Source organism: Myripristis murdjan, chromosome 10 (genome assembly GCF_902150065.1).
Source record: "Myripristis murdjan chromosome 10, fMyrMur1.1, whole genome shotgun sequence".
Classification (NCBI taxonomy): domain Eukaryota; kingdom Metazoa; phylum Chordata; class Actinopteri; order Holocentriformes; family Holocentridae; genus Myripristis; species Myripristis murdjan.
The window spans coordinates 30,892,830-30,914,137 of NC_043989.1; the positions used below are offsets into that span (position 1 = coordinate 30,892,830).

The 21,308-nt window shown below is 40.2% G+C and overlaps 1 protein-coding gene and 1 long non-coding RNA gene across 3 annotated transcripts; one reads left to right on the forward strand and one right to left on the reverse strand.

Annotated features, from left to right (window-relative positions):
• Positions 1 to 27: 27 nt before the first annotated feature.
• LOC115366621 (uncharacterized) lies at positions 28 to 12,118 on the reverse strand. The gene is made up of 3 exons (XR_003928847.1): positions 11,723 to 12,118; positions 11,089 to 11,446; positions 28 to 87 (listed from the first exon to the last, which is right to left on the reverse strand). It is a non-coding gene; the product is annotated as an uncharacterized LOC115366621 (long non-coding RNA).
• On the forward strand, positions 11,060 to 21,041 carry setd7 (SET domain containing 7, histone lysine methyltransferase). 2 transcript variants are annotated; one of them, XM_030062150.1, is made up of 8 exons: positions 11,060 to 11,193; positions 13,069 to 13,198; positions 13,455 to 13,656; positions 14,025 to 14,214; positions 15,253 to 15,334; positions 16,778 to 16,895; positions 18,954 to 19,111; positions 19,992 to 21,041. In XM_030062150.1, the coding sequence occupies exons 1-8, from the start codon at positions 11,154 to 11,156 to the stop codon at positions 20,182 to 20,184; spliced, it is 1,113 nt and encodes a 370-aa protein (XP_029918010.1). In that variant the 5' UTR covers positions 11,060 to 11,153; the 3' UTR covers positions 20,185 to 21,041. The 2 variants fall into 2 exon arrangements, with proteins under 2 accessions (XP_029918010.1, XP_029918011.1); XM_030062151.1 differs by lacking the exon at positions 18,954 to 19,111.
• The last annotated feature ends 267 nt before the right edge of the window (positions 21,042 to 21,308 follow it).

Below are 21,308 nucleotides of genomic sequence, written 5' to 3' on the forward strand. Positions count from 1 at the left end.
GTCTCTCGTCTCTCTCTCTCTCTGTTGTGTGTGTGCTGTGTGAAGAGGTTCTACTGGAGGGATGGAGCTCCATTCTTCCATATGATCCTGTACATAGAGAGGGATATTATAGTAGGACTACAGTGCATAAAGGCATAAATGGCTGCTCCATATGAACAATATTAGTGTAACTAGGAGAACAACTGAATTTTTTATGTATTTATTTATTTTTATTACATGGATAGATTATCCAAACTCTACAAAAAATGTGTGATTCTCCCTTTGGTATGTCCTTGTTGTAAGCAGTGACTAGCAGGACTTAACAGTTCAATTTCTCTCTGACCAACCAGTGGTCTGTAGCATTTCACATCACATTTTACCGTCTGCTCAGATCACCGGGAACTTCAGCAGAGGTTGTTCTGAAAATACTATCTGATACCAGATACTATCCCAAACCTTTGCCTAATTGAAAACCAAAAAAGCAGGAAGAGCTGAAGTGAGCAGAGTAGATATAGGGTAATGGAAAAGTTCCCCTATGACACTTTATTTGTTTTGTCTTTTAATTTGTCACCTGTCTGTAGACCAGTCAATTGAGCCTTGAATACACAACTTAGATATAATACAGCAGTCCTCTCCAGATTGTCTGGTGTGCTTCCTAGCCAAATCCATCCATGACACATAAAGTCCACACAAATATTCAGAACTGTCAAAATGACATTTTTATGTTCACATGACACAATCACTCATACCTTATCATGAGCTTGGTATATTTTTGATGATTTTTGATTTTGAGTTACTTTTATTAAAGCTGATGTAGCCTAATTAGTTTAATGCCAACTAACAACACATACACTGAACACTTAGTTTAGGCTATTAAAACACACATTAAGTCAGGCAAGGGTCATGTCACACACTTGTTTTGTGGCTGGTATACTCCTAACTTTAATGTTACTGTATGGTACTAAAACTAAAAGTTTAGTGTGCCTGCAGTGGACTTACTGTCATTGATAAATAAGCATTTCTTTGACCATTCACTGATTCTTGGGAATTTGGATAAAACAGGTTTTAATTTTGAAAAAAAAAAAAGTGTGTTAAATAACAAAATCTGAAGGTATATCATTATAGGCCAAGGTCTTGGCTGTTCAGCAATGTACCGGTGCAACCTCCTCATTTTGCATTTTTTTCATAAAATAGGTTTTTCCAGTTATTAGGCTACTTTGTTTTTGTCAACACCGTCACCGTAATGTTTTTTTTTTTTTTTAATTTGAAAAACATATTTTTGTATTAAAGAGACTATTACTTTAATAACTCAACAGCACCAAAGAAACATATTGTAAGCATATTCATTTAAAACAAATATAATTGCCTCTGACGGTGGTGACACTAATCTGATGGTGGTGACAGTCACCTCATTAAAACATACATTTCCAAAATTTATACCACTCAAGTCAATGGCTTCTTGCTTAACAACTTAATTTAACTATTTGGTACAAAAAATAACAATCCTGAGCTCTGTTATAAGCATTTTTCAGACTTCAGTCGTCACCGTCAGACAGAAAACCTGACGGTGGTGACGTCTGACGGTGGTGACAAAAACCTGCTCTTTCACATGATAAGCATGAGTTGTTCACATTAGCCAGCTTGTTTTTGCCCTGTTGCTACCTGCATCAGACCTCTTCTTAAAAAGTATACATTTATTCCATAATCTAATCTAATATTTTTGATACAAAAGTGATGGTGTTGACAACTTATGGTAGTGACAGTAGCAGTGTCCAAAAATATGAAGAGATTTAAGAGAAAATAGCAAACTTCCAGGAGACTGGGTGGTCTTGAAGCATGCAGTAGAGCTGAAGGTTTGAAAAGAGCTCCTCGGGAATGTAATTGACCTTGTAGTTTTTTTATTATTATTTTTTAAATATATATCTGACGGTGGTGACGAATATCTGGGACACATTTTGAGCAACCACAAAATAATAGTAAATATTGTTCAAAACCCATCGTTTGTAGTTTTTAATACATATTATGATGTACTCTTTCATGTGGTAAAGATATTATTCAATGAAATTATTACTTTATGTTGTTTTAATCAAGTTGAAGTCCTCCTATCCGAGGACAACTGGTTTTGTAGGCCATGGGCCCACATATAATCTAATTTTTATTAATTTGTATTAATATAAATTAATACAAATTAAAAATAAACCTATAAAAGAACCTTACAAATGTGCAAAGGACCCCCTGATTATGCCCTTGATTCTTTTTATTCATTAAAATGTTGTAAATTTCCAGCAGAAATAGCATTTTTCTCAGTGGGACGTGATTTATCCAAATTCTCAAGAATCAGTGCATTACTTTAAGGAGATTATATCACAAGCAACACTGTCACTCATGATGTGAACTTTCAAGAACATCACTTCTGTTTCTTGACACACCTGCCTGTCATTGGCTACATGACACACACACAGTGGTATTTAGGGTTTCTGTAATTTTGATTTCTGTGTTCTTTTTGTACTATGAGTGTATTTGGATGCTGGATATTTCTACAGTGCAGGTATGACTTTTACTTTAGCAGAAGATCAAAGTATGTCTTTCATCACTGGCCATGAAACTCACATTCATCTGTGTCTATAAACATTTACCTTTCAGTATAAAATTCTAAGCAATTTCAATTTGACTACAGAAATCCCAAATGTCCCTGAATGTCTCAGTGGTCACTAGCACAGCTGCCACTACATCCCAGCCTTTGCCTCAAACACCAAAGCAAGTCCCTAGCAATCACCCCAAACACCCTAGCAACCCCACAGCAACCATCCAGAACAGCATAGCAACTGTCTAGCAACACCTTAGCAACCATTAGGAACACAATAGCAACTGCCTAGCAACCACCAAGAACACCATAGCAACTGTCTAGCAACACCCCAGCAACCATTGGGAACACCATAGCAACCGCCTAGCAATGCCCTAGCAACCACAAAGAACACCATAGCAACCGCCTAGTAAGGCCCTAGCAACCACAAAGAACACCACAGCAACTGCCTAGCAGCACCTTATAAACCATCAGGAACACCATAGCAACTGCCTAGCAATGTCTTAGACACCAATAGGTACACCATAGCAACCGCCTTGCAACACCTTAGCAACCATCAGGAACTCCGTAGGAACCGCTTTGCAATCACCCAGAATATCATAGCAACTATCTACACGATAGCAGCTGCCCACAGACATCATAGTGGCCACTGAAAGGATGATAAAAACTGCCTGGAAAATACCCGGCCCACAGTAACTGCCTTCAAGCCCTCTAACAAAACTACACAACCTACAAACGGCATAGGGCTGGCAGTTTACCACATGGCCACATGGTCAGCAACGGTGGCAAGCACATTTAAAGTTTCTTCAGATACTTAAGCTAAGTCTAGTTTAATTTTTAAAATAGCTTAATTTGTATAATTTTAATATGAATACAAAGGCTTCACTATAGTAGGTTGTCTTTGTTATTTATCTGATGTATAAGAGATGTGGATTAAACGGCTCAACCAAACTCTAGTTACACTAAGTTTAAGTCTAAACTCATATAGTAGATATTTATTGATTGTCAAATAAATTACCCGACATGCAACTTTTAGCAACCAAGCTTAATTTCATCCACTAAGCCTATAGATGACATTTATAGGAAACGCCACTGCTCAGTCTACGAAATTTCCAGTAGATTACTAAGAGAGTGATTGGTCTGTTCTGATCAAAACAATATTTTGTAAAGTGCCTGCATTTTTTACATCCAGTTGGTATTATGCTTTTTTTTTTTTTTAAGAAGTCTCAGTTTTTCAATAGTAAAATTGAGCCTTGTTAAATAGTTTCACTACTAAAAAGCTATTTGATTCAGAAAACAGCGATGATACAACCACACTACTGAGAAATGCCATTTAAGTTAAACTAGTAACGTCGCTACTTGTAACTCTGATGCAGGCTAAGTCAGAGACTTTGTTCTGATTAAATAATAATAATAATAATAATAATAATAATAATAATTTAAAAAAAAAACTTTATTAAGTAACTGTTTTTTCTAAACCCGGTTGGTATTATTATGCTGTTTTTTGAAGAATGCTTACTTTTCACTGTTGCTACACTTAAAATTTCAAATAAGTGTGAAGCCATGTTCATATCATCTATTGTATTGCTAATGACGTATGTGGCATAAATATCAAGATATAAGATTTTGTCCATATCGTAACAGAAACAGAACTGTGGTTGAGGCAGTAACTGGTCAAGCAGTAGCTCAACAACTACTGAAATAAAGTATTTTAAGTCAGTGGTTCTCTGTGTCAGGGGACCCCTCTGTTTGTTTGTTTTTGTTTTCTGACAACCACTGCTGTAGAGTAATGTCTTCATGGAAAGTATTCAAGGTAAAAATGAATGAACTCCAGCCAAGGAGAAACTCTAAAGTGACAGTTTGGATCAGGGAAGGAGTTAAAAACCAGACATGGTTGATGTATTACACTCACCTGGACCAGCAAACACTGCTATATGGGTAAGAATCTGAACTTTTCTTTTCAGTTTACATCCACAGCTTTTATTATGGCGTTAACTCTGCAACAACTTTCAGTCCTGTTGTAATGAAGCTCAAGAGACCATATGTCACAATATTTCAAAAGAATGGAGTAAATAGATTTCAGTGAGCATATTAATGGCTGGGTAAGGAATAGATATGGGGATTTTGAGTAAGTAAGTAGTTGAGGACTATTAGATAGAAAATGAGGGCTCGGGTATTTGTTTTAAAATGCAAAAGAGAAGAAATGTTCATGATTTTTAGACTTTCCTTTATTTATAGCACAATAAAAGTCATGCTTGCTTTTCTATCTTTTACATGGCAAGAAAAGATAACATTTTGCTGTTTAACAATTAAACAACAGCCCACATAAACAAAATAACCAAACTAGCACCGCTGTGCCACCATATGCATATTAGCAACAAGGAGAGGTGAGCTCAGCAGAAGGCTGTAATGCCACCCTGTGGATTCAGGTGGAACTACCAGATTCAGGTGGGGGATTGAAATAAACATCACACAAAAAGGAAGGAAATTTGTGTTTGGTAGATTATTTCTTTATTGTAACAATGCTTCTTGGCAATAAACCTTATACCGTTGGAAAGCCTGTTTATTTCCCTTTTAAATGGTGCCACATTTGTAAGGAACATGCATGTGGGTTCCTTATTTGATGATTGATTTCGGTGCTATTGTAATGCTACAGACACTAATTTTTTATTTGGATTGTGTAATATGTCATGATGTTGTGACACTGTTTTGTAATGAAAGCTTTTGCATTGGGATTTTATTTGTTTAATTTAAAGATACATTTTCAACACATACATAACCATTACCTACAATGACCAGGCGTGCCAGTTTGTTTTGTCTGGATTGTCCCGGTTTCAAACTGGGTGGCCTGGGTCCTACCAAATAATTCTCCCAGTGATTCACGATTTATACTTGCAATTTAAACCAACCACATTATTATGTGTGCATGTTCGGTATGTAACATAAATACAGACCCCAAATAAAACGTTTTTGTGGGTTTTGGGAGACCAACCAGTTTGAGGTCTGCTGGGACGCTGTCCGTGGTGCTGAAAGCTGTTTGGTAGGTGACCTGGGAGCTGAAATGAATTGTCCCCCTTCACGATGAAAACACCTCTGATGCGTGCATTAGCGCATACACTTACACGTGCGTGTGGGTGAGCTTACGGTGCACATAAAGGTGCCGGTTTGTGTGTGTGTGTGTGTGTGTGTCGACTTTGTCATGCTTGATCAATCTGGGCACTGTGCACTTGAAAAACCAAACATACACACACACACACACACACACACACACAATTGCAACTGAACTTTTATGAGGTTAAGTTTTTCCTTCACAAACTCATGGGGTTATCAACTAAATGTTGAAATCTCTCAACTGTTTTCTGTTGCTGATATTGAGCACATCTTACTAGCTACGGAAGGTGTGTTTTCTCCAGCCTTCAACTGACACACACACACACACACACACACACACACACACACACACACACACACACACACACACACACACGAAACTTTACATGACAAAACTGAGCTAAATTGACGTACAGTCGCAAAATAATGAGTTACCTTGTTGAAGTCAAAGTCAGTGAACTCTTGCAAAAATCTGTTGAGAAATCTGTTGTCGGCTCCTCGTCTGTCTGCCTCCAACAAAAACTACAACACATCAATGCAGAAAGAACGCAAAATGAAGCCCCGTCAGCAAAAACGAACGATTGTCTCTATTGATGAAATGCATTGGAAATGTCCGCAGCTGTGTTAAGGTAGCGCGTGTCACGTGACTCCATGTCGCAATAGCATAGGCGATGACGTAGCGTGCATGTCTCGATGACGTAGGCAACAGAGTGTTTATAACTTCGTGCTGCACAGGCTTTGACTGAGAGTCTGTGTTGAAACTATCACAGGCTCCTCAACCCACACACACACCCACCCAAACCCAACTCATCCAGGATGGCGAAACCGACAAAGGCAAACCCCAACCACAAAGCCCAACCTGGGCCTCCCGAGGACCGGAGCCCCCGGCACACAGTCATCGGGAGAGCCCATCTTAAACCTCAGGGGAACAACCACCCTGAGGGACACACAGCCACAAGGACGGCTGCCAAAAAGCAGACGTCCCTGGCTCGGACCGCCCAACCCGGTCCCAACAAAAGCCTGCTGAACCAATGGGCCACATTGTCGTGCTCATTGATTCAAACGGCAAATACCTCCAGGAGACTCGGCTTTTTCCCGGTTACACGGTGAAGAAGCTGTGGTGTCCCCACATAAGATCAGCCTGGGACACACTGTCTGATCCCAGCCTTGGTTCACCAACTCACATCCTCATTCACACAGGCACAGATGACCTGGTGAAATGGAAGGATGGAGTTGCACCATACTTCAGAGGTCTCATGTCCAAGGCCCATCAAAAATTCCCTGCCTCTAAGATTGTGGTGTCCACTCTGTTACCAAGAACGGATGTGGACTCACAGGTCATTGAGAAGGTGAATCTGACCATCATGGCAGGTGGCAAAAAATTGCCAAATGTACATGTGGTCAGTCATCCCTCTCTGACCAAAGAGCACCTCTTCGACAACATGCACCTTCACAGGAACGCTATTCCAGTGTTCGCAAAGGCGCTTAAAAACGCCACAGTGGATAGAAGTTTTGTGAAGAAGATTGCTCCGGAAGAAAAGCAGAGCCAGGCTGCAGAGAAAAAGACCTCTCAGCAGGACCGCTCTTGCAAGGAGAGTCAGCCTGAAGTGAAAAAAATCACTCAGCAGGACAATCCCTGGAAGAAGCGTCAGGTTGCAGAGGCAAGCACCTCTCAGCAGGACAGTTCTTGCAAGGAGAGTCAGCCTGAGGTGAAAAAAATCACTCAGCAGGACAATCCCTGGAAGAAGCGTCAGGTTGCAGAGGCAAGCACCTCTCAGCAGGACAGTTCTTGCAAGGAGAGTCAGCCTGAGGTGAAAAAAATCACTCAGCAGGACAATCCCTGGAAGAAGAGTCAGGCTGCAGAGACAGACATCGCTCAGCAGGACAACAAGAGCGAGGCTGCAGTGGAAACCTGTGCTCAGCAGGACAATCTGTGCACCAACAGCCAAGCTGTGGAGGAAAAAACTGAAGAACTCCAGCTTGCGCTCAAGAGAACTCTGGATCTTGCAGATCAGCAGGCCGCCAAGATCAAGGCTTGTGAGGCAAAGATGGAGGCACTTCGTCAGGTAGTGAGTGAGCTCAAAGAAGCAATCCTCACGCAAAAGGCCACGGAGACCAGCGATGCACCCACTTCAAACGAAACCATCTCCAACCTGCAGCTTCAGATCACGGAGAAGGACCTGAGTGAGAGACGTGCTGTCCTCCAAGTCAAAGAGTTGGAGGATGCCCTGGAGCAGGAGAGACACAAGGTCCAGAGTATTGAGGACCAGCTCCAGGCTGTCCAACAGGTCCAGGTGGAGAGTGAGATGAGCCAGCTGCAGACCAACCTTGTCCAGATCCAGGAGGAGAAGACCTCCCTCCTCAAGGCCTCAGAAGACTTCAACCAGGCCATGGACAAGAAACAGCAAGAGTGGGCAGAGAAAGAAGCCAGAATGTTGGAGAAGATCACCGAGCTGGAGAAGATCACCGTGCTGGAGAAGAAGAAACGTCCCAGTGCTCCAAAAAGGTTCTGGAGGTGGATGACCCGACCCTTCAGAGCCTGCTTCACCTCTCATGACCATGACAAGGAGGAGAAGAAGAACAAGAAGATGGACGAGTCCAACAACTAATGGACTCACATCTGGGCTCACACACACACACACACACACACACACACACACACACACACACACCACTGCATCAATTTCCAACCCCACTACCCCTAACACCATCACTTTTCCCTACCCTTTTCCCTGCGCACACACACACACACACACACACACCACTGCATCAATTTCCAACCCCACTACCCCTAACACCATCACTTTTCCCTACCCTTTTCCCTACTTAATTAAAAAAAAAAAAAAAAAAAAATTCAATACTGCCTATCAATTCTGTACAACTGGAAGCTCCACAACATTCAACTCTCAGTAACTGTATGGTTCAACTTAAATGCTGTTAAAGAACCAACATTTTTATTTATTTATTTATTTTGTTGAAACAGTGTTTTCATTTTTTTTTTTTTTTTTTTTTTTGAGAAACTGTTGTATACATACACTGCAGACAGGCTCCATCTATTTTTTGTTCTTCACAATTCCTACTTGTTGCCAGTAGAGGTCACCAACTACTAAGTATATCTTAAATTCTGTGATGATGTGCACAGTATTATGGTTTGTATAGTTTGTTTCCTGAATCAAATAGCTTTTAGTAGCGAAACTGGTTTTACTAATCAAATAGCGCGGTAGCGTCCACAGAAGCTACATTTTCACAGGCTTTTCTCAACCTTAAACGCAGCGGAACTTTTGCTGCTGTTTGACCTCTAACCGGGAGCAGCGGACCTGTATGTGCAGCCGACAGACAGCCTTCTTTGTGACGTCATAATACCTGTCCGGACATGCGCTTGTCGCCGACACGCGGTCTTCTTTGTGATGTCACATACCTGTGCTAAGTGTCTGCTGCAGCGGGAAACGAGCACGCAGGTAATGAAGATGACAGAGGAGGAGGAAGATGACGATGTAAGACATTCTCTCTCTCTCTCTCTCTCTCTCTCTCTCTCTCTCTCTCTCTCTCTCTCTCTCTCTCTCTCTCTCTCTCTCTCTCTCTCTCTCTCACACACACACACACACACACCACGTCATTTTTTTTGCCAAGCTGTTACTGTTGGGAGCAGGTTTCTTCTTTTGCTCCTGTGGTTTGAACCAACTTATTGAGTTTTAAAGTCATTTACACTTTGTCCTCCAAATGGGCTCGAATTTTAGCAGACATGCAAACACAGGATTACAGTACATTGTAGTACAGGTGGACCTAATGAGGTGGCCACTGAGTGTACATGGCCTAAATGTAACCCAGCGATGTTGTTTCCTATTAACCCCTATGAATAAATGTATAGGTAACTATAGATGTCAAAATGGCAACTTTAGATGATGATGGTGATTAATAATTTGATTAATAATTTAATAATTAAAATACTTGAACAGTAACTTTAAGTATCTTTCTTTTATTTCTATTTCTTTCTTTCTTTTATTTTGCACTACATCCGTGCACAAAATATGAAAAACGTGTGGAGAAGAATTGCTGTGTCAATTTTCAAAATGATCCGCCTTTTGTGTTTTTTCACAATTCCAGTTTGAAGTCAGAATTTGGAAGCAATACACACTAATGGTGGAACTTTCGGAGAGGTAGCTAGAAATTAAGTCCCCTCTCACTGACACAGAGATACACACGCGGCTCTGTATCTCTCCTTTTCTGTCTCAAGGGCCACTAGCACTGCAGCCAATGCATCCCAGCATTGACCCCAAACACCAATGTAAGTCCATAGCAATGACCCCAAACACCCTAGCAACCCCATAGCAACCACCCTAACTACCATTGCATCCACCTAGCAACACCTTAGCAACCACCCAAAACACCATAGCAATCATCAGGAACACCATAACAACACCCTAGCAACCACCCGGAACACCATAGCAACTGCCTAGCAACGCCCTAGCAACCACAAAGAACACCATAGCAACTGCCTAGCAGCACCTTAGCAACCATCAAGAGCACCATAGCAACCACCTAGGACATCATAGCTACACCTTAGTAATGCCTTGGCAACCATCAGGAACACCATAGCAACCACCTAGCAATGCCTTAGCAACCATTATGAACACTAAAGCAACCTCCTAGCAACCACCCAGGACGCCATAGCAACACTTTAGCAACCATCAGGAACACCATAGCAACTGCTTAGAAACCACCCAGAACATCATAGCAACTAACTAGCAATGCCTTGGCAACCGTCAGTAACGGTGGCAAGCACATTTAAAGTTTCTTCAGAATCTTTAGCAAAGTCTAGTTTGATTTGTAAGTTCACTGGTTGCAAAGCATCTGTGATGCTGCAGGGCCACCTGCTGCTAAGGCTAACTACTAGCTGCTACAACTGCCTCTATCGTTTAAAATCAATTGTATAGCACATTTTGAACATTAAAATGAAATGTAATGTGTGTTACACGAGAGAAAAAAAAGGTAGCAAAATATTTATATATATAAAATATAAATTTATATCTAAAATATATAAAAACACAAAACAAGGTGTAAAATCAGTAGCAAGTGGCAGGAACATATAAAATGTAGAAAAATGCCAATACTTTTAAGTTATCACTACTTGCAGCTACTATTAGCCTACTATTGCCCCTACTTCCATATACTGCTACACTATAGTATGTGACATTGGGTCAGTGTTGACAGGACATATCACACTGACACTCATTTGGTGAGCACAAAACTATTAGCCTAATTGGTTCTGAATGCTCACATGTGACTTCTCGTTTTATGGCCTCCAAATTCATCTCTGACCATTTTCAGGAGACACCAATTAGCCTACTCTCCATTTTCTCCACCGACAGATCAAGTGAGGACTCACTGAGGCTGAGGTATGTGAAGTGTCATACCTTGCCATGTCCGAATGACGCCCATGGTTTAAGGGGAAAGCTTCACTCCCGCAGCCTCATCGAACATGGACAGCGATGATGACAACGTAGAGGAGGTCGTGGAAGGTAAGGCAGCGGTGTGTTTTTCCTCCCTAATGAGCAAAAAATGCGACCATGTGCGAAATATATCTGCTGTTTTATTCTGTGATGTCGGTTTTGTGTAAATCTTCATGAGTCAGTTTTGTGAAGCGGGCCTGCTCGGTGCTTTGGAGGCGCCAGGGACTTTGTTTCTGAAGCAAACCCGCTTGACAGTCGAGTGAGGGCGGCCTGGGCACGCTCTTCATCCCGCTGTCTGCCCCGGGTACTGGGGATACTTCACCTGGAAGTGAATGCGCTGTGTAAGATTAAATGTAAAGCCTAAAGGCTTTTGTCAAGCTTCAGTGGGTGCACGCTATGTTTCGGCGTGGCAATAACCACCACTGGCAGTAATGTTGAGAGGTGGGGTGCTTTTGTAACAGTTTGGATACTTTATAACTTCTGTTAACACCACCGGATGTGCTGGAACGCTACATATTGTTGGAGTCGGTATCGATTCAAATACTAATTCAAGCAAAGTAGTGTAGCGAATAAAATATTACATGAATTATGTACTCACCAGCTTGTCACGACACGCTCTTCTCATGTATGGAAGAAAGAACGTGCCGCTAAACTGAATTGAATTAGGCTTAAAAGTTCCATGTGATCCACGACGCGGTTGTTGTTAAAATATTGTTTCAACTTAAAGAATTGGCTCATACTCCTCTCTGGCGCCGAACACGGTATATTTTGAAGGGGGAGCATGAGTTGAATCAGCTCCAAAAGTTGAATTTGTATCGAAATAGCTGTTGTTTCTCTGTCGGATGCATGCCGAACTCAAGACAAGACCCGAATGACTCAGAATAGGTCATTGGTAATTTTGTTCGAAGTGTGCACTTTTGCCATTTTGTAGGGGAGCATTAAATTGCCCGATTTTTAGGTTGAGTCTGGTGTGATTTTCTCTCAGACCAGAGGACGAAACACTACACCGAGCGTTCCAGGGCCTTTTGCCGCATGACTAGGTAGGACACTCCCTGACTTACTGTCCTTATGGTAGAAGAAATCTTTTCCAAGATAAAGTAAACCACTTGGATCGATTTTCTCAGAAGTAAGTATAATCATTGTTGATCAAATTAGGCTTGGGGGAGGCTTGGCAGAAAAATGTGTGTGCTACGTGAATGAGGGAAGATGAGACAAATGTACTGCTTAATAAGCTCAGTGAATTGGTGGTAATGTATAGATTTTCTTCCTCACACAGGCCTCCTGATTATCAATGGTCCAGTGCAATAGTATTCACATGTTGCAATTGTATGTTATTTTTTAACCAAGGCCATGTCAGTGTAAAATCTCCCAAAATATTAGAGCTATCAGTGCTCTGGAAATGTGAATTAATTAATATGCCCTGGTGATGGACATAATCAAACTCTTGTGGAAATCAAGTGGTGTCTTCCTGGTGTAAATGATGTTAGATATCCCCAGATTTGAATGGCTGCTCTGATTGGTCATCACCTCTCATTTCACCATGTTTCCATGCTCCAACACTTGATTGTTTCCCAAAAGATAAAATTTTGGTATACAGATCCATCTTGCACAAAACACTTAGATTTCCTGGATTTAAGATTAAGAGGTCTCAGGTTTGCTAGATATTTTAGTTACCTAATTTGTTTTGGTAGGTGTATGTGGTCAGAATCACACCGCCTCAGGCAACTGAAATTTGACTGAGCAAAGACAAAGAGGCATTACAGCAGCTATATCCAATTAAAAGAACCACAAAAAATGTAAATAATAAATAAAAATAAAATTGAGACGTCACATTTTTTTCATTTTTGAAATTCATAGCATGCTTTTATTGATTTGGAAATATTTGCATTTGCATTTTTAGGGAACGCCCATAACATGTTATAAATCATCTGCGTGTGTGTTCAGGTCCACTGGATGAAGATGATCAGCCTCATGGGTTTTGTACAGTGACCTATTCATCCAGTGATCGCTTTGAAGGACACTTTGTCCATGGAGAGAAGAATGGCAAGGGAAAGTTCTTCTTCTTTGATGGAAGGTACTGTTAAGATACCAAAAAATAATAATAATAATTCAGATCTTATCAGACACACAGTAGCCTAAACTGATTTTAATGAAATATGCTGGTTAGACTCCATCGGAGTATATATTCTCATCCTGGGTTTTAATGGTGAGTGTTGGCCACTCATTATGGTCAAAATGCTGTATAACACTAATTAAAGTTCCATATGCAATGCAAATAATTTCATGTAATATAGTAGCTAGTTTCTCCTTTCTCTCTCTCCTTTGTGCAGTACATTGGAGGGGTTCTATGTAGATGATGCCCTGCAGGGCCAGGGGGTGTATACATATGAAGATGGGGGTGTCCTCCATGGGACCTATGTGGATGGTGAGCTCAACGGGCCTGCGCAAGAGTATGACGGAGAGGGCCGCCTGGTGTTTCAGGGCCAGTACAAAGACAACAACCGTTGTGGGGAATGCTGGGTCTACTACCCTGTGAGTCACAGAATTTCCTATAATAACTGGGCAAGAATAACCTGGTAAAATCAGACTGCATTTTATTGGTAACTTTGTAAAGATGTGAGTACTTCATATAATGTTACATGGATATGTACACCCACATTTACCAGGCCCAGTGTTTTGATGCTATTAATGACAACCCAGTGTGTAGGTATCGTTTTTTTTCCAAACTTTTTTTTTTTTTTTTTTTTTTTTTTCAATTATATCAGCAGAAATTTGTACATTTTAGGGGCTGGTAGATTGTGCCATCCTGAAGCTGTGTGTGTACAGTATATTTGCGTGTTAGGGAATGATCTTTGAGTTCTGTGCTGGTTCCATGTTGGTGTGTAACTTGGTGTGTCCAGGACCGGGGCTGTGTGTTTGGAGAGATGAACGAGGACGGAGAGATGACCGGTGACTCGGTAGCGTACATCTACCCTGATGGCCACACCGCTCTCTACGGAAACTTTGTGGACGGAGAGCTGATCGAGGCTCGACTCGCCACCCTGGTCTCCACGGAGAACAGCAGGCCACGCTTTGAAGTCACACCCAACAGTAAGTGATGAATTTTAGGTCGACTGCCGCCTCGTTTTAGCATCATGACAAATTCTCAAGATTGAAGGACAGAGCCAATTCTTTTGTTCAGGTCTTTGAACAAACAATTCTGGAGACCCAAGAGCTACACTAAAATGTCCACTGGCAATCGTTTTGGCCAGTCATTCACATGTTTGGACCAGTCCAAGAGCACATTACGAGATCTCTAAAACACAAAGACAGTCATCAATTCTTGTAAATCTGTTCAGTGAGGCAAATGCACCAGAAGCGTTCAAGGAAGGAATATGGTCAAAGTCCTGTTTTACTCCCTAATATATAAACAGTGGGCTGAAAAGAAACACCACTTAAAAACTGTGTTACCACAATCTAAATTTGCAAGCTCCCCTCATTAACGTCCAGTTCAGCATTTTCAATAACAGCCCACTCAGAGGTCACCTCCTTAGGACAGGTAAGAAGAGCCAGCAGCTTTCATCAGATATGGGCTGTGGTAATACTTGCTTTTAATTAATGTTTGCTTTTATTGTTTTGGGAAATAAAATCTTTCACCCCTTTATTTCTTCCTTGTTGGTGGTGTTGTGAGAGACTGCGCGGCTTGGGTCGGCCTTGAACCAGGAACACGCCCTGATTGTCTGATGGGCTGAAATCGGTGCCGTCAGTGCCCTAGTGTGGTGCTAGTATAAATGACCAAAAATGTGTCACCACACCCTGAGTTCACATCGCACTCTCGACCGTGTTAGTACCATTGATTCATGAAAACAAAGTCCTTTATGTAATTTCAGATGTAGTTGACCCAACCAGTAAATTGAGGAAATCACCTAGCCATCAGATGGAACAATGGGGAACGCCCTGTCTGTTTTGCCCTGTTTGTTGTATTTTTAAGATTCTTTTGTTTTAATCAGAAAGCAGTCTGCTATGTATTTTTGTCTACACCTCTTGGTTTTCATGGTCATCTCTACTATCAAGCACTATTATTGTATGTAAAGGAAGGAGTGAGTCTTGGGCATATCTGGCTAATTATATGCTATACATATTTTTAAGGCCCTGTGTATACTTATGACAAGTCGACTTCGACCTGCATCGCCACCCACACTCTGCTTCCTGACCCTTATGAGAGCCAAAGGTAGGTCAGCCTGACACATCCCTACTGGCCCGAGAGATAACATTTCCTGATTTCACCGTCTAGCTCAGAGCTATAGTGGGACGGATCAATTTCAGCGTCTATATTAAACCAGGAAGTCTGCAGCTCCTTCAGAAGCCTTAAAATGTCTTAAATTAATTTTACAAACACTAGACATTTAAGACATTAAATAATGTTTATGTTAAATTTAAACTGATGAGCTCTTAATTTCAGCATAACATTTGATGTAATTTCATTTATTCAGGTTTCTGAGTTAGTGATTCTAATGTTCAAAATCTAAATCTTTTGACCCTCCTTCCTTTATACCTGTATGACCTAACCTCTTGGGAAAATGGCTAGTCTATCAGTAGTGGTGTCTTTGACTAAAACTAGCACTAAAAGTATTGTCATTTGACACTTATCCAGGCCAAAACCTAAACCAAAATAACCTCTGTTGACAAAAACTAGAATATAAATGAAATTTTTGTCAACAAATCAAAAAAGATACAAAAAAAACAAAAAACAAAACAGATATTGATGAATGAAAACACAGCTCCTGAGCTCAGTCTGGAAAGGAACAAATACAAATTTCACTTTTCATATTACAGTATCAAAACAAAAGCTACATACAATTACAAGAAGCGGGAGGGATGCAGATCAATTGATGTGTAAAGGTTACTAACAAATTTAATGATGAATTTGCAAGGGGAAAAATGATTAAATAACTAAAATGTAACTGAAGCTGTCACTAAAACTAACATGCATTGTAGTCACAAGACATACTCTAATCACAATTAGCTGTCAAATGAACAGTTTGACATTAACCCAACTCACTTTATCCTACTAAACTGTTGTTCTTACTAGTAGTGAGAAATGTAAGAAAACCCTTATTCATTCTGTCTATCCATTTATGTATCCACTTGGAAATAGTTCATAGACTCACTTAGTTAATAACTCACAATATTCCATCTGCACTGAGCCAGCCTCATAGTATGCACATTTATACAGGGTGACACAAAAAAACGGGAACTTTTTAACAATCCAATAAAACCAAGAGTGATGGAAGAAAAATATTTTATTCATAGTAATTGAAACCTTAAAACATGCCATTTAAGAAACAATGATGGAATATTCATTTTTTAAAAATTGTGCTGCCACTTGCTCATGTCTGCCAATATGCACTTCAAAGATTCCCGTTTTTTTGGGTCACCCTGTACTTACCCGAAATGCCCATTTTAATAAAAAAAACAAAACAAAAAAAAAAAACTTAAATTTTCTTCAAATTGATCTTAATAAGGTCTTTTAAAAGCATTACATTTAACTCTCTCATAGCTATGGACTGCCGGTATGCAGCAGTCAAAACCTGCAAACACTCAGTACACAGTCTTAGAAAACTTTGTGACAGTGGGATTAGTATTGGCATGTGGTTGTGTTCCTGTGATTCAGGGTGTTTGTGGCAGACTCTCCGATCAAAGGAGCAGGTCAGGGTCTGTTTGCCAAGACGGACGCTGAGCCCAACACTGTGATGGCCTTCTACAATGGAGTGCGCATCACACACTCAGAGGTATAACACAGAGGTGCGTGTGTGGCCCAGGTTGCTTCCACACCTGCCGTTTTTAGTCCAGTTGAATCAAACCCTGCTGTGTTTAACAGTTTGATGCCGTTCTTTTGGGCAGGTGAGACTGCCCTAATCAAACCCTGAGGTGCGTATCAGATATTGATCCTCCTTAAAGAGGTGGCTCTCAGATTGGTTCCAAGTCAGTTCTGGAATGGCTCATCTTAATATCTTATCCAACACATGATTTGCATTGATGTCCGAGGCATTACAGTGCATCAAAAGAAGTTTGGTTCAGAAGCTTTCTACTTCAGAGCTGGAATCTGATAGCGCCATGCCTTCTTTGGAAAACATGACAGACCACTATCCTCACCAGTCAGAGTCGGATCAGTCTCTCATGCTCTGTTTTTTAATCCCCCTTTGATGCCCAGACAAAGGAAGGATCACTGCCATGACTGTAAAAGTGGCTAAGGATATTCCTTGTGCTATGAATTGAAACTTCTCTCTATGCGTGCTTTCCGCTCTGGATTTTAGCTGAGCTAGGAAAGTCAACCGAACCAAATGGAAAAGACACTGCATCAAGTTCATCTGGACCGTGCAGATGGACTGTTAGGTCACTAATTCTTGAGAATTTGGATAAATCATGTTCCACTAAGAAAAATGCTATTTCTGCTGGAAATTTACAACATTTTAATGAATAAAAAGAATCAAGGGCATAATCAGGGGGTCCTTTGCACATTTGTAAGGTTTTTTCATAGGTTTATTTTTAATTTGTATTAATTTAATGATTATATGTTGGCCCATACCCTACAAAACCAGTTGTCCTCGGATAGGAGATAATCATTTCAACTTGATTAAAACAACAAAAAGTAATAATTTCATTGAATAATATCTTTACCACATGAAAGAGTACATCATAATATGTATTAAAAACTACAAACGATGGGTTTTGAACAATATTTACTATTATTTTGTGGTTGCTCAAAATGTGTCCCAGATATTCGTCACCACCATCAGATATTTATTTAAAAAATAATAATAAAAAAACTACAAGGTCAGTTACATTCCTGAGGAGCCCTTTTCAAACCTTCAGCTCTACTGCATGCTTCAAGACCGCTCAGGCTCCTGGAAGTTTGCTATTTTCTCTTAAATCTCTTCATATTTTTGGACACTGCTACTAATTGTCAACACCGTCACTTCTGTATAAAAAATATTAGATTAGATTATGGAATAAATGTATACTTTTTAAGAAGAGGTCTGATGCAGGTAGCAACAGGGCGAAAACAAGCTGGCTAATGTGAACAACTCATGCTTATCATGTGAAAGAGCAGGTTTTTGTCACCACCGTCAGACGTCACCACCGTCAGGTTTTCTGTGTGACGGTAATGACTGAAGTCTGAAAAATGCTTATAACAGAGCTCAGGATTGTTATTTTTTATACCAAATAGTTAAATAAAGTTGTTAAGCAAGAAGCCATTGACTTGAGTGGTATACATTTTGGAAATGCATGTTTTAATGAGGCCACTGTCAAATTAGTGTCACCACCGTCAGAGGCAGTTATATTGGTTTTAAGTGAATATGCTTACAATATGTTTCTTTGGTGCTGTTGAGTTATTAAAATAATAGTCTCTTTAATACAAAAATATATTTTTCAAATAAAAAAAAAAAAACATTACAGTGACGGTGTTGACAAAAACAAAGTAGCCTAATAACTGGAAAAACCTATTTTATGAAAAAAATGCAAAATGAGGAGGTTGCACCGGTACATTGCTGAACAGCCAAGACCTTGGCCTATGATGATATACCTTCAGATTTTGTTATTTAACACACTTTTTATTTTCAAAATTAAAACCTGTTTTATCCAAATTCCCAAGAATCAGTGAGGTGTGAAAGCAACCTTAGTTTGTGTTTGCGTGTGCGTGTGTGTGCATTTGTTTTATCATGGTGTATGTGTGTTTTTTTTGTCTTTACTTGGTGGGTTGTTTTGGTGATAACTTGGGTAGTTTATTCCTACGTTGGTTCTAATTAAATGTTGGGTCTTTTGGCATGACCACACTGACATCCCAGGTGGACAGCAGAGATTGGGCACTAAATGGAAACACCATCTCACTGGATGAGGACACAGTGATTGATGTGCCACAGCCATTTGATCAGATAGACAGATACTGCGCCTCTCTGGGACACAAGGCAAACCACTCCTTCACCCCCAACTGCAAATATGACCCGTGAGTACACACTAATAGCAGCAGAGGACAGAGTGGAGCCAGGAAGAACAACTCAGAAAGAAATCAAGGTTATGATAGGCAGTCTTCATATTCATAAACATGGTTTACTGTTGTAGTTTGGCCACTTGTGCTGCCTTGGCTTATTGCCTTTTGTCAGGTGGTAAATTTCCCCAGTAAAAATGTCCTTTGTGACTTTTTTACAGTTTTTGATAAAATTTGGTCATACATGCAAATCAGCATTAAATTATAAATATCCACTAAGTTAATGACTTGAGTCATGTGAGGCACACATGATCTGCTTGAATGTAGCAAAAGGGCAAACATTGCAACCGTAGTTGCAAATTGCACAGGAGTGTGTGAGGAGGACGGTGAGTTGGTTGATAATGGCTACATAAAATAGAATGCCTGTCTTTATTGCCATTGCACAGGACATTAAACAGTGCATTACATTACATTAAACAGTACATTAAAGTCCTCTATTTCTAATTGTGCAGTACTATTTATTCAAACTGCCTGGATAATGAAATCACAGCAACCCTGGACCAACTCCTGTCAGTGGGATGATTTCTTGGTATGTTTCGAAACCAAACCTGGAATGTCACTTGGAGTGACAGTGTGATCCAACCAATGTACAAGAAACACCGGGCCTCATTCACCCACCGTTTTTTTCTTTAGAAAAGTCTACATCAGATTCATGATTGTTTGCACCGGTGTTCTTATCCCGCTGTCCTTGTAAGTTGAAAATGTGTGCCAGTTGATCCTAATCAACATAAGAATGAAAACTTAAATTCTCCTGTTGAACCTAAATGATGTTTACTCCCACATGTCCTCTCTTTTGCACCTGAGTTAATGCAGTCTTTTTGTTTATTGGTCTGCACAGGTTTGTCCACCCTCGTTTTGGCCCTATCAAGTGCATCCGAACCTTGAGAGCTGTGCAGAAAGACGAGGAGTTAACAGTTGCCTACGGTTACGATCACACGCCAATGGGGAAGAACGGACCAGAGGCCCCAGATTGGTACAAGCAGGAGCTGGAGGTGTTCCAGCAGAGACAGGCCAGAGAGAACAAAGATTAACATGTCTGGACAATAAGACACCCCCTACCTGTACTACCCTGTTACAATAATCCTGGGGCGGTAAGGCACTTGATACCCCCTATAGCTGCAAACTGCCCCATACCTATTGGATAATATTCTGCTTCATATGGTATCCAGATGGGATGCTGCTTGGGCACCTCGAATTGAAGGCAGACCGTGGAGATTGCAGGGCAATAGCAACACAAAAACTATGCAAGAAACCAAAAGTTATTTTAGAAGGCATGTCTATGGCTGGGCAATGCTGTTCTGTCTGTTTTTTTTCTCTTCCTCATCATAATGGAAATGAAGATTTCCCTGCTCATGTTTGGTGCTTATAAATCTAGGGTACAATTAGAAGTTACTGTTAATTTCACTGTGACTGTATCCTTACTTGACTGAACGTAACTTCACTTTGAAGCTGTGGCTGCAGTTTACCCAAAAAGGCTCTTCTCAAGGTGTTGAGTTTGATGGCGCTAGTATAACATATTTGTACAATACAGTATTTATCTTATCTATTTGAATCATTCAACTCACACCTCATTTGAACTAATACTGTTGACCCACTGGAATCATTTTACAACTTACAATCATGTACACCTTTTTAGGCCCACTGACTGAGCTTATGACATTCATTCATGACATTCATTACTCTTAAATTTATTTAGGATTTCTCAAATTGTTCAAATATTTTCTGAGATCTGTAGAGGTGCTTTGTAAATGAAGGGAGTTTGAGAGAAAAGACATTGTATTGTTACTAAAAAAAAAAAGAAAAAAAGCAAATTTAACCCAGTTTTCTAACCTAACCATTGTAGCTGTGACTGTATGCTACAAAATAAAGTCCAAGATAAAGCAAACCATTCCACACGCCTCTTCATATATATGATCGTATCACAGTTCTTACAGTGCTATGTCTGCTATTGCTGCCTACTCAAATATTGCTCGAATGAATGCAGATAGCCTAAAATCAGAGATTCCCCCAGGCTAGACATTTGGGGTTAACGTACTATGTTATCTGGAAAACCCTGCTCTTACATTTGTTATCTCCTAATTTTATATGTAGACTTTCAAGGAAAAACACAATTTAAGAATATTTTTCAAATGTTGCTTTATTATAAATGAATACA

Bases quoted from the DNA above. Each gene is read 5' to 3' on its own strand.
- setd7 (XM_030062150.1), top strand. From the start codon at position 11,154: ATGGACAGCGATGATGACAACGTAGAGGAGGTCGTGGAAG. The intron at 14,215-15,252 runs GTAAGTGATGAA...CATATTTTTAAG, and splicing joins CTTTGAAGTCACACCCAACA to GCCCTGTGTATACTTATGAC. The intron at 15,335-16,777 runs GTAGGTCAGCCT...CCTGTGATTCAG, and splicing joins GACCCTTATGAGAGCCAAAG to GGTGTTTGTGGCAGACTCTC.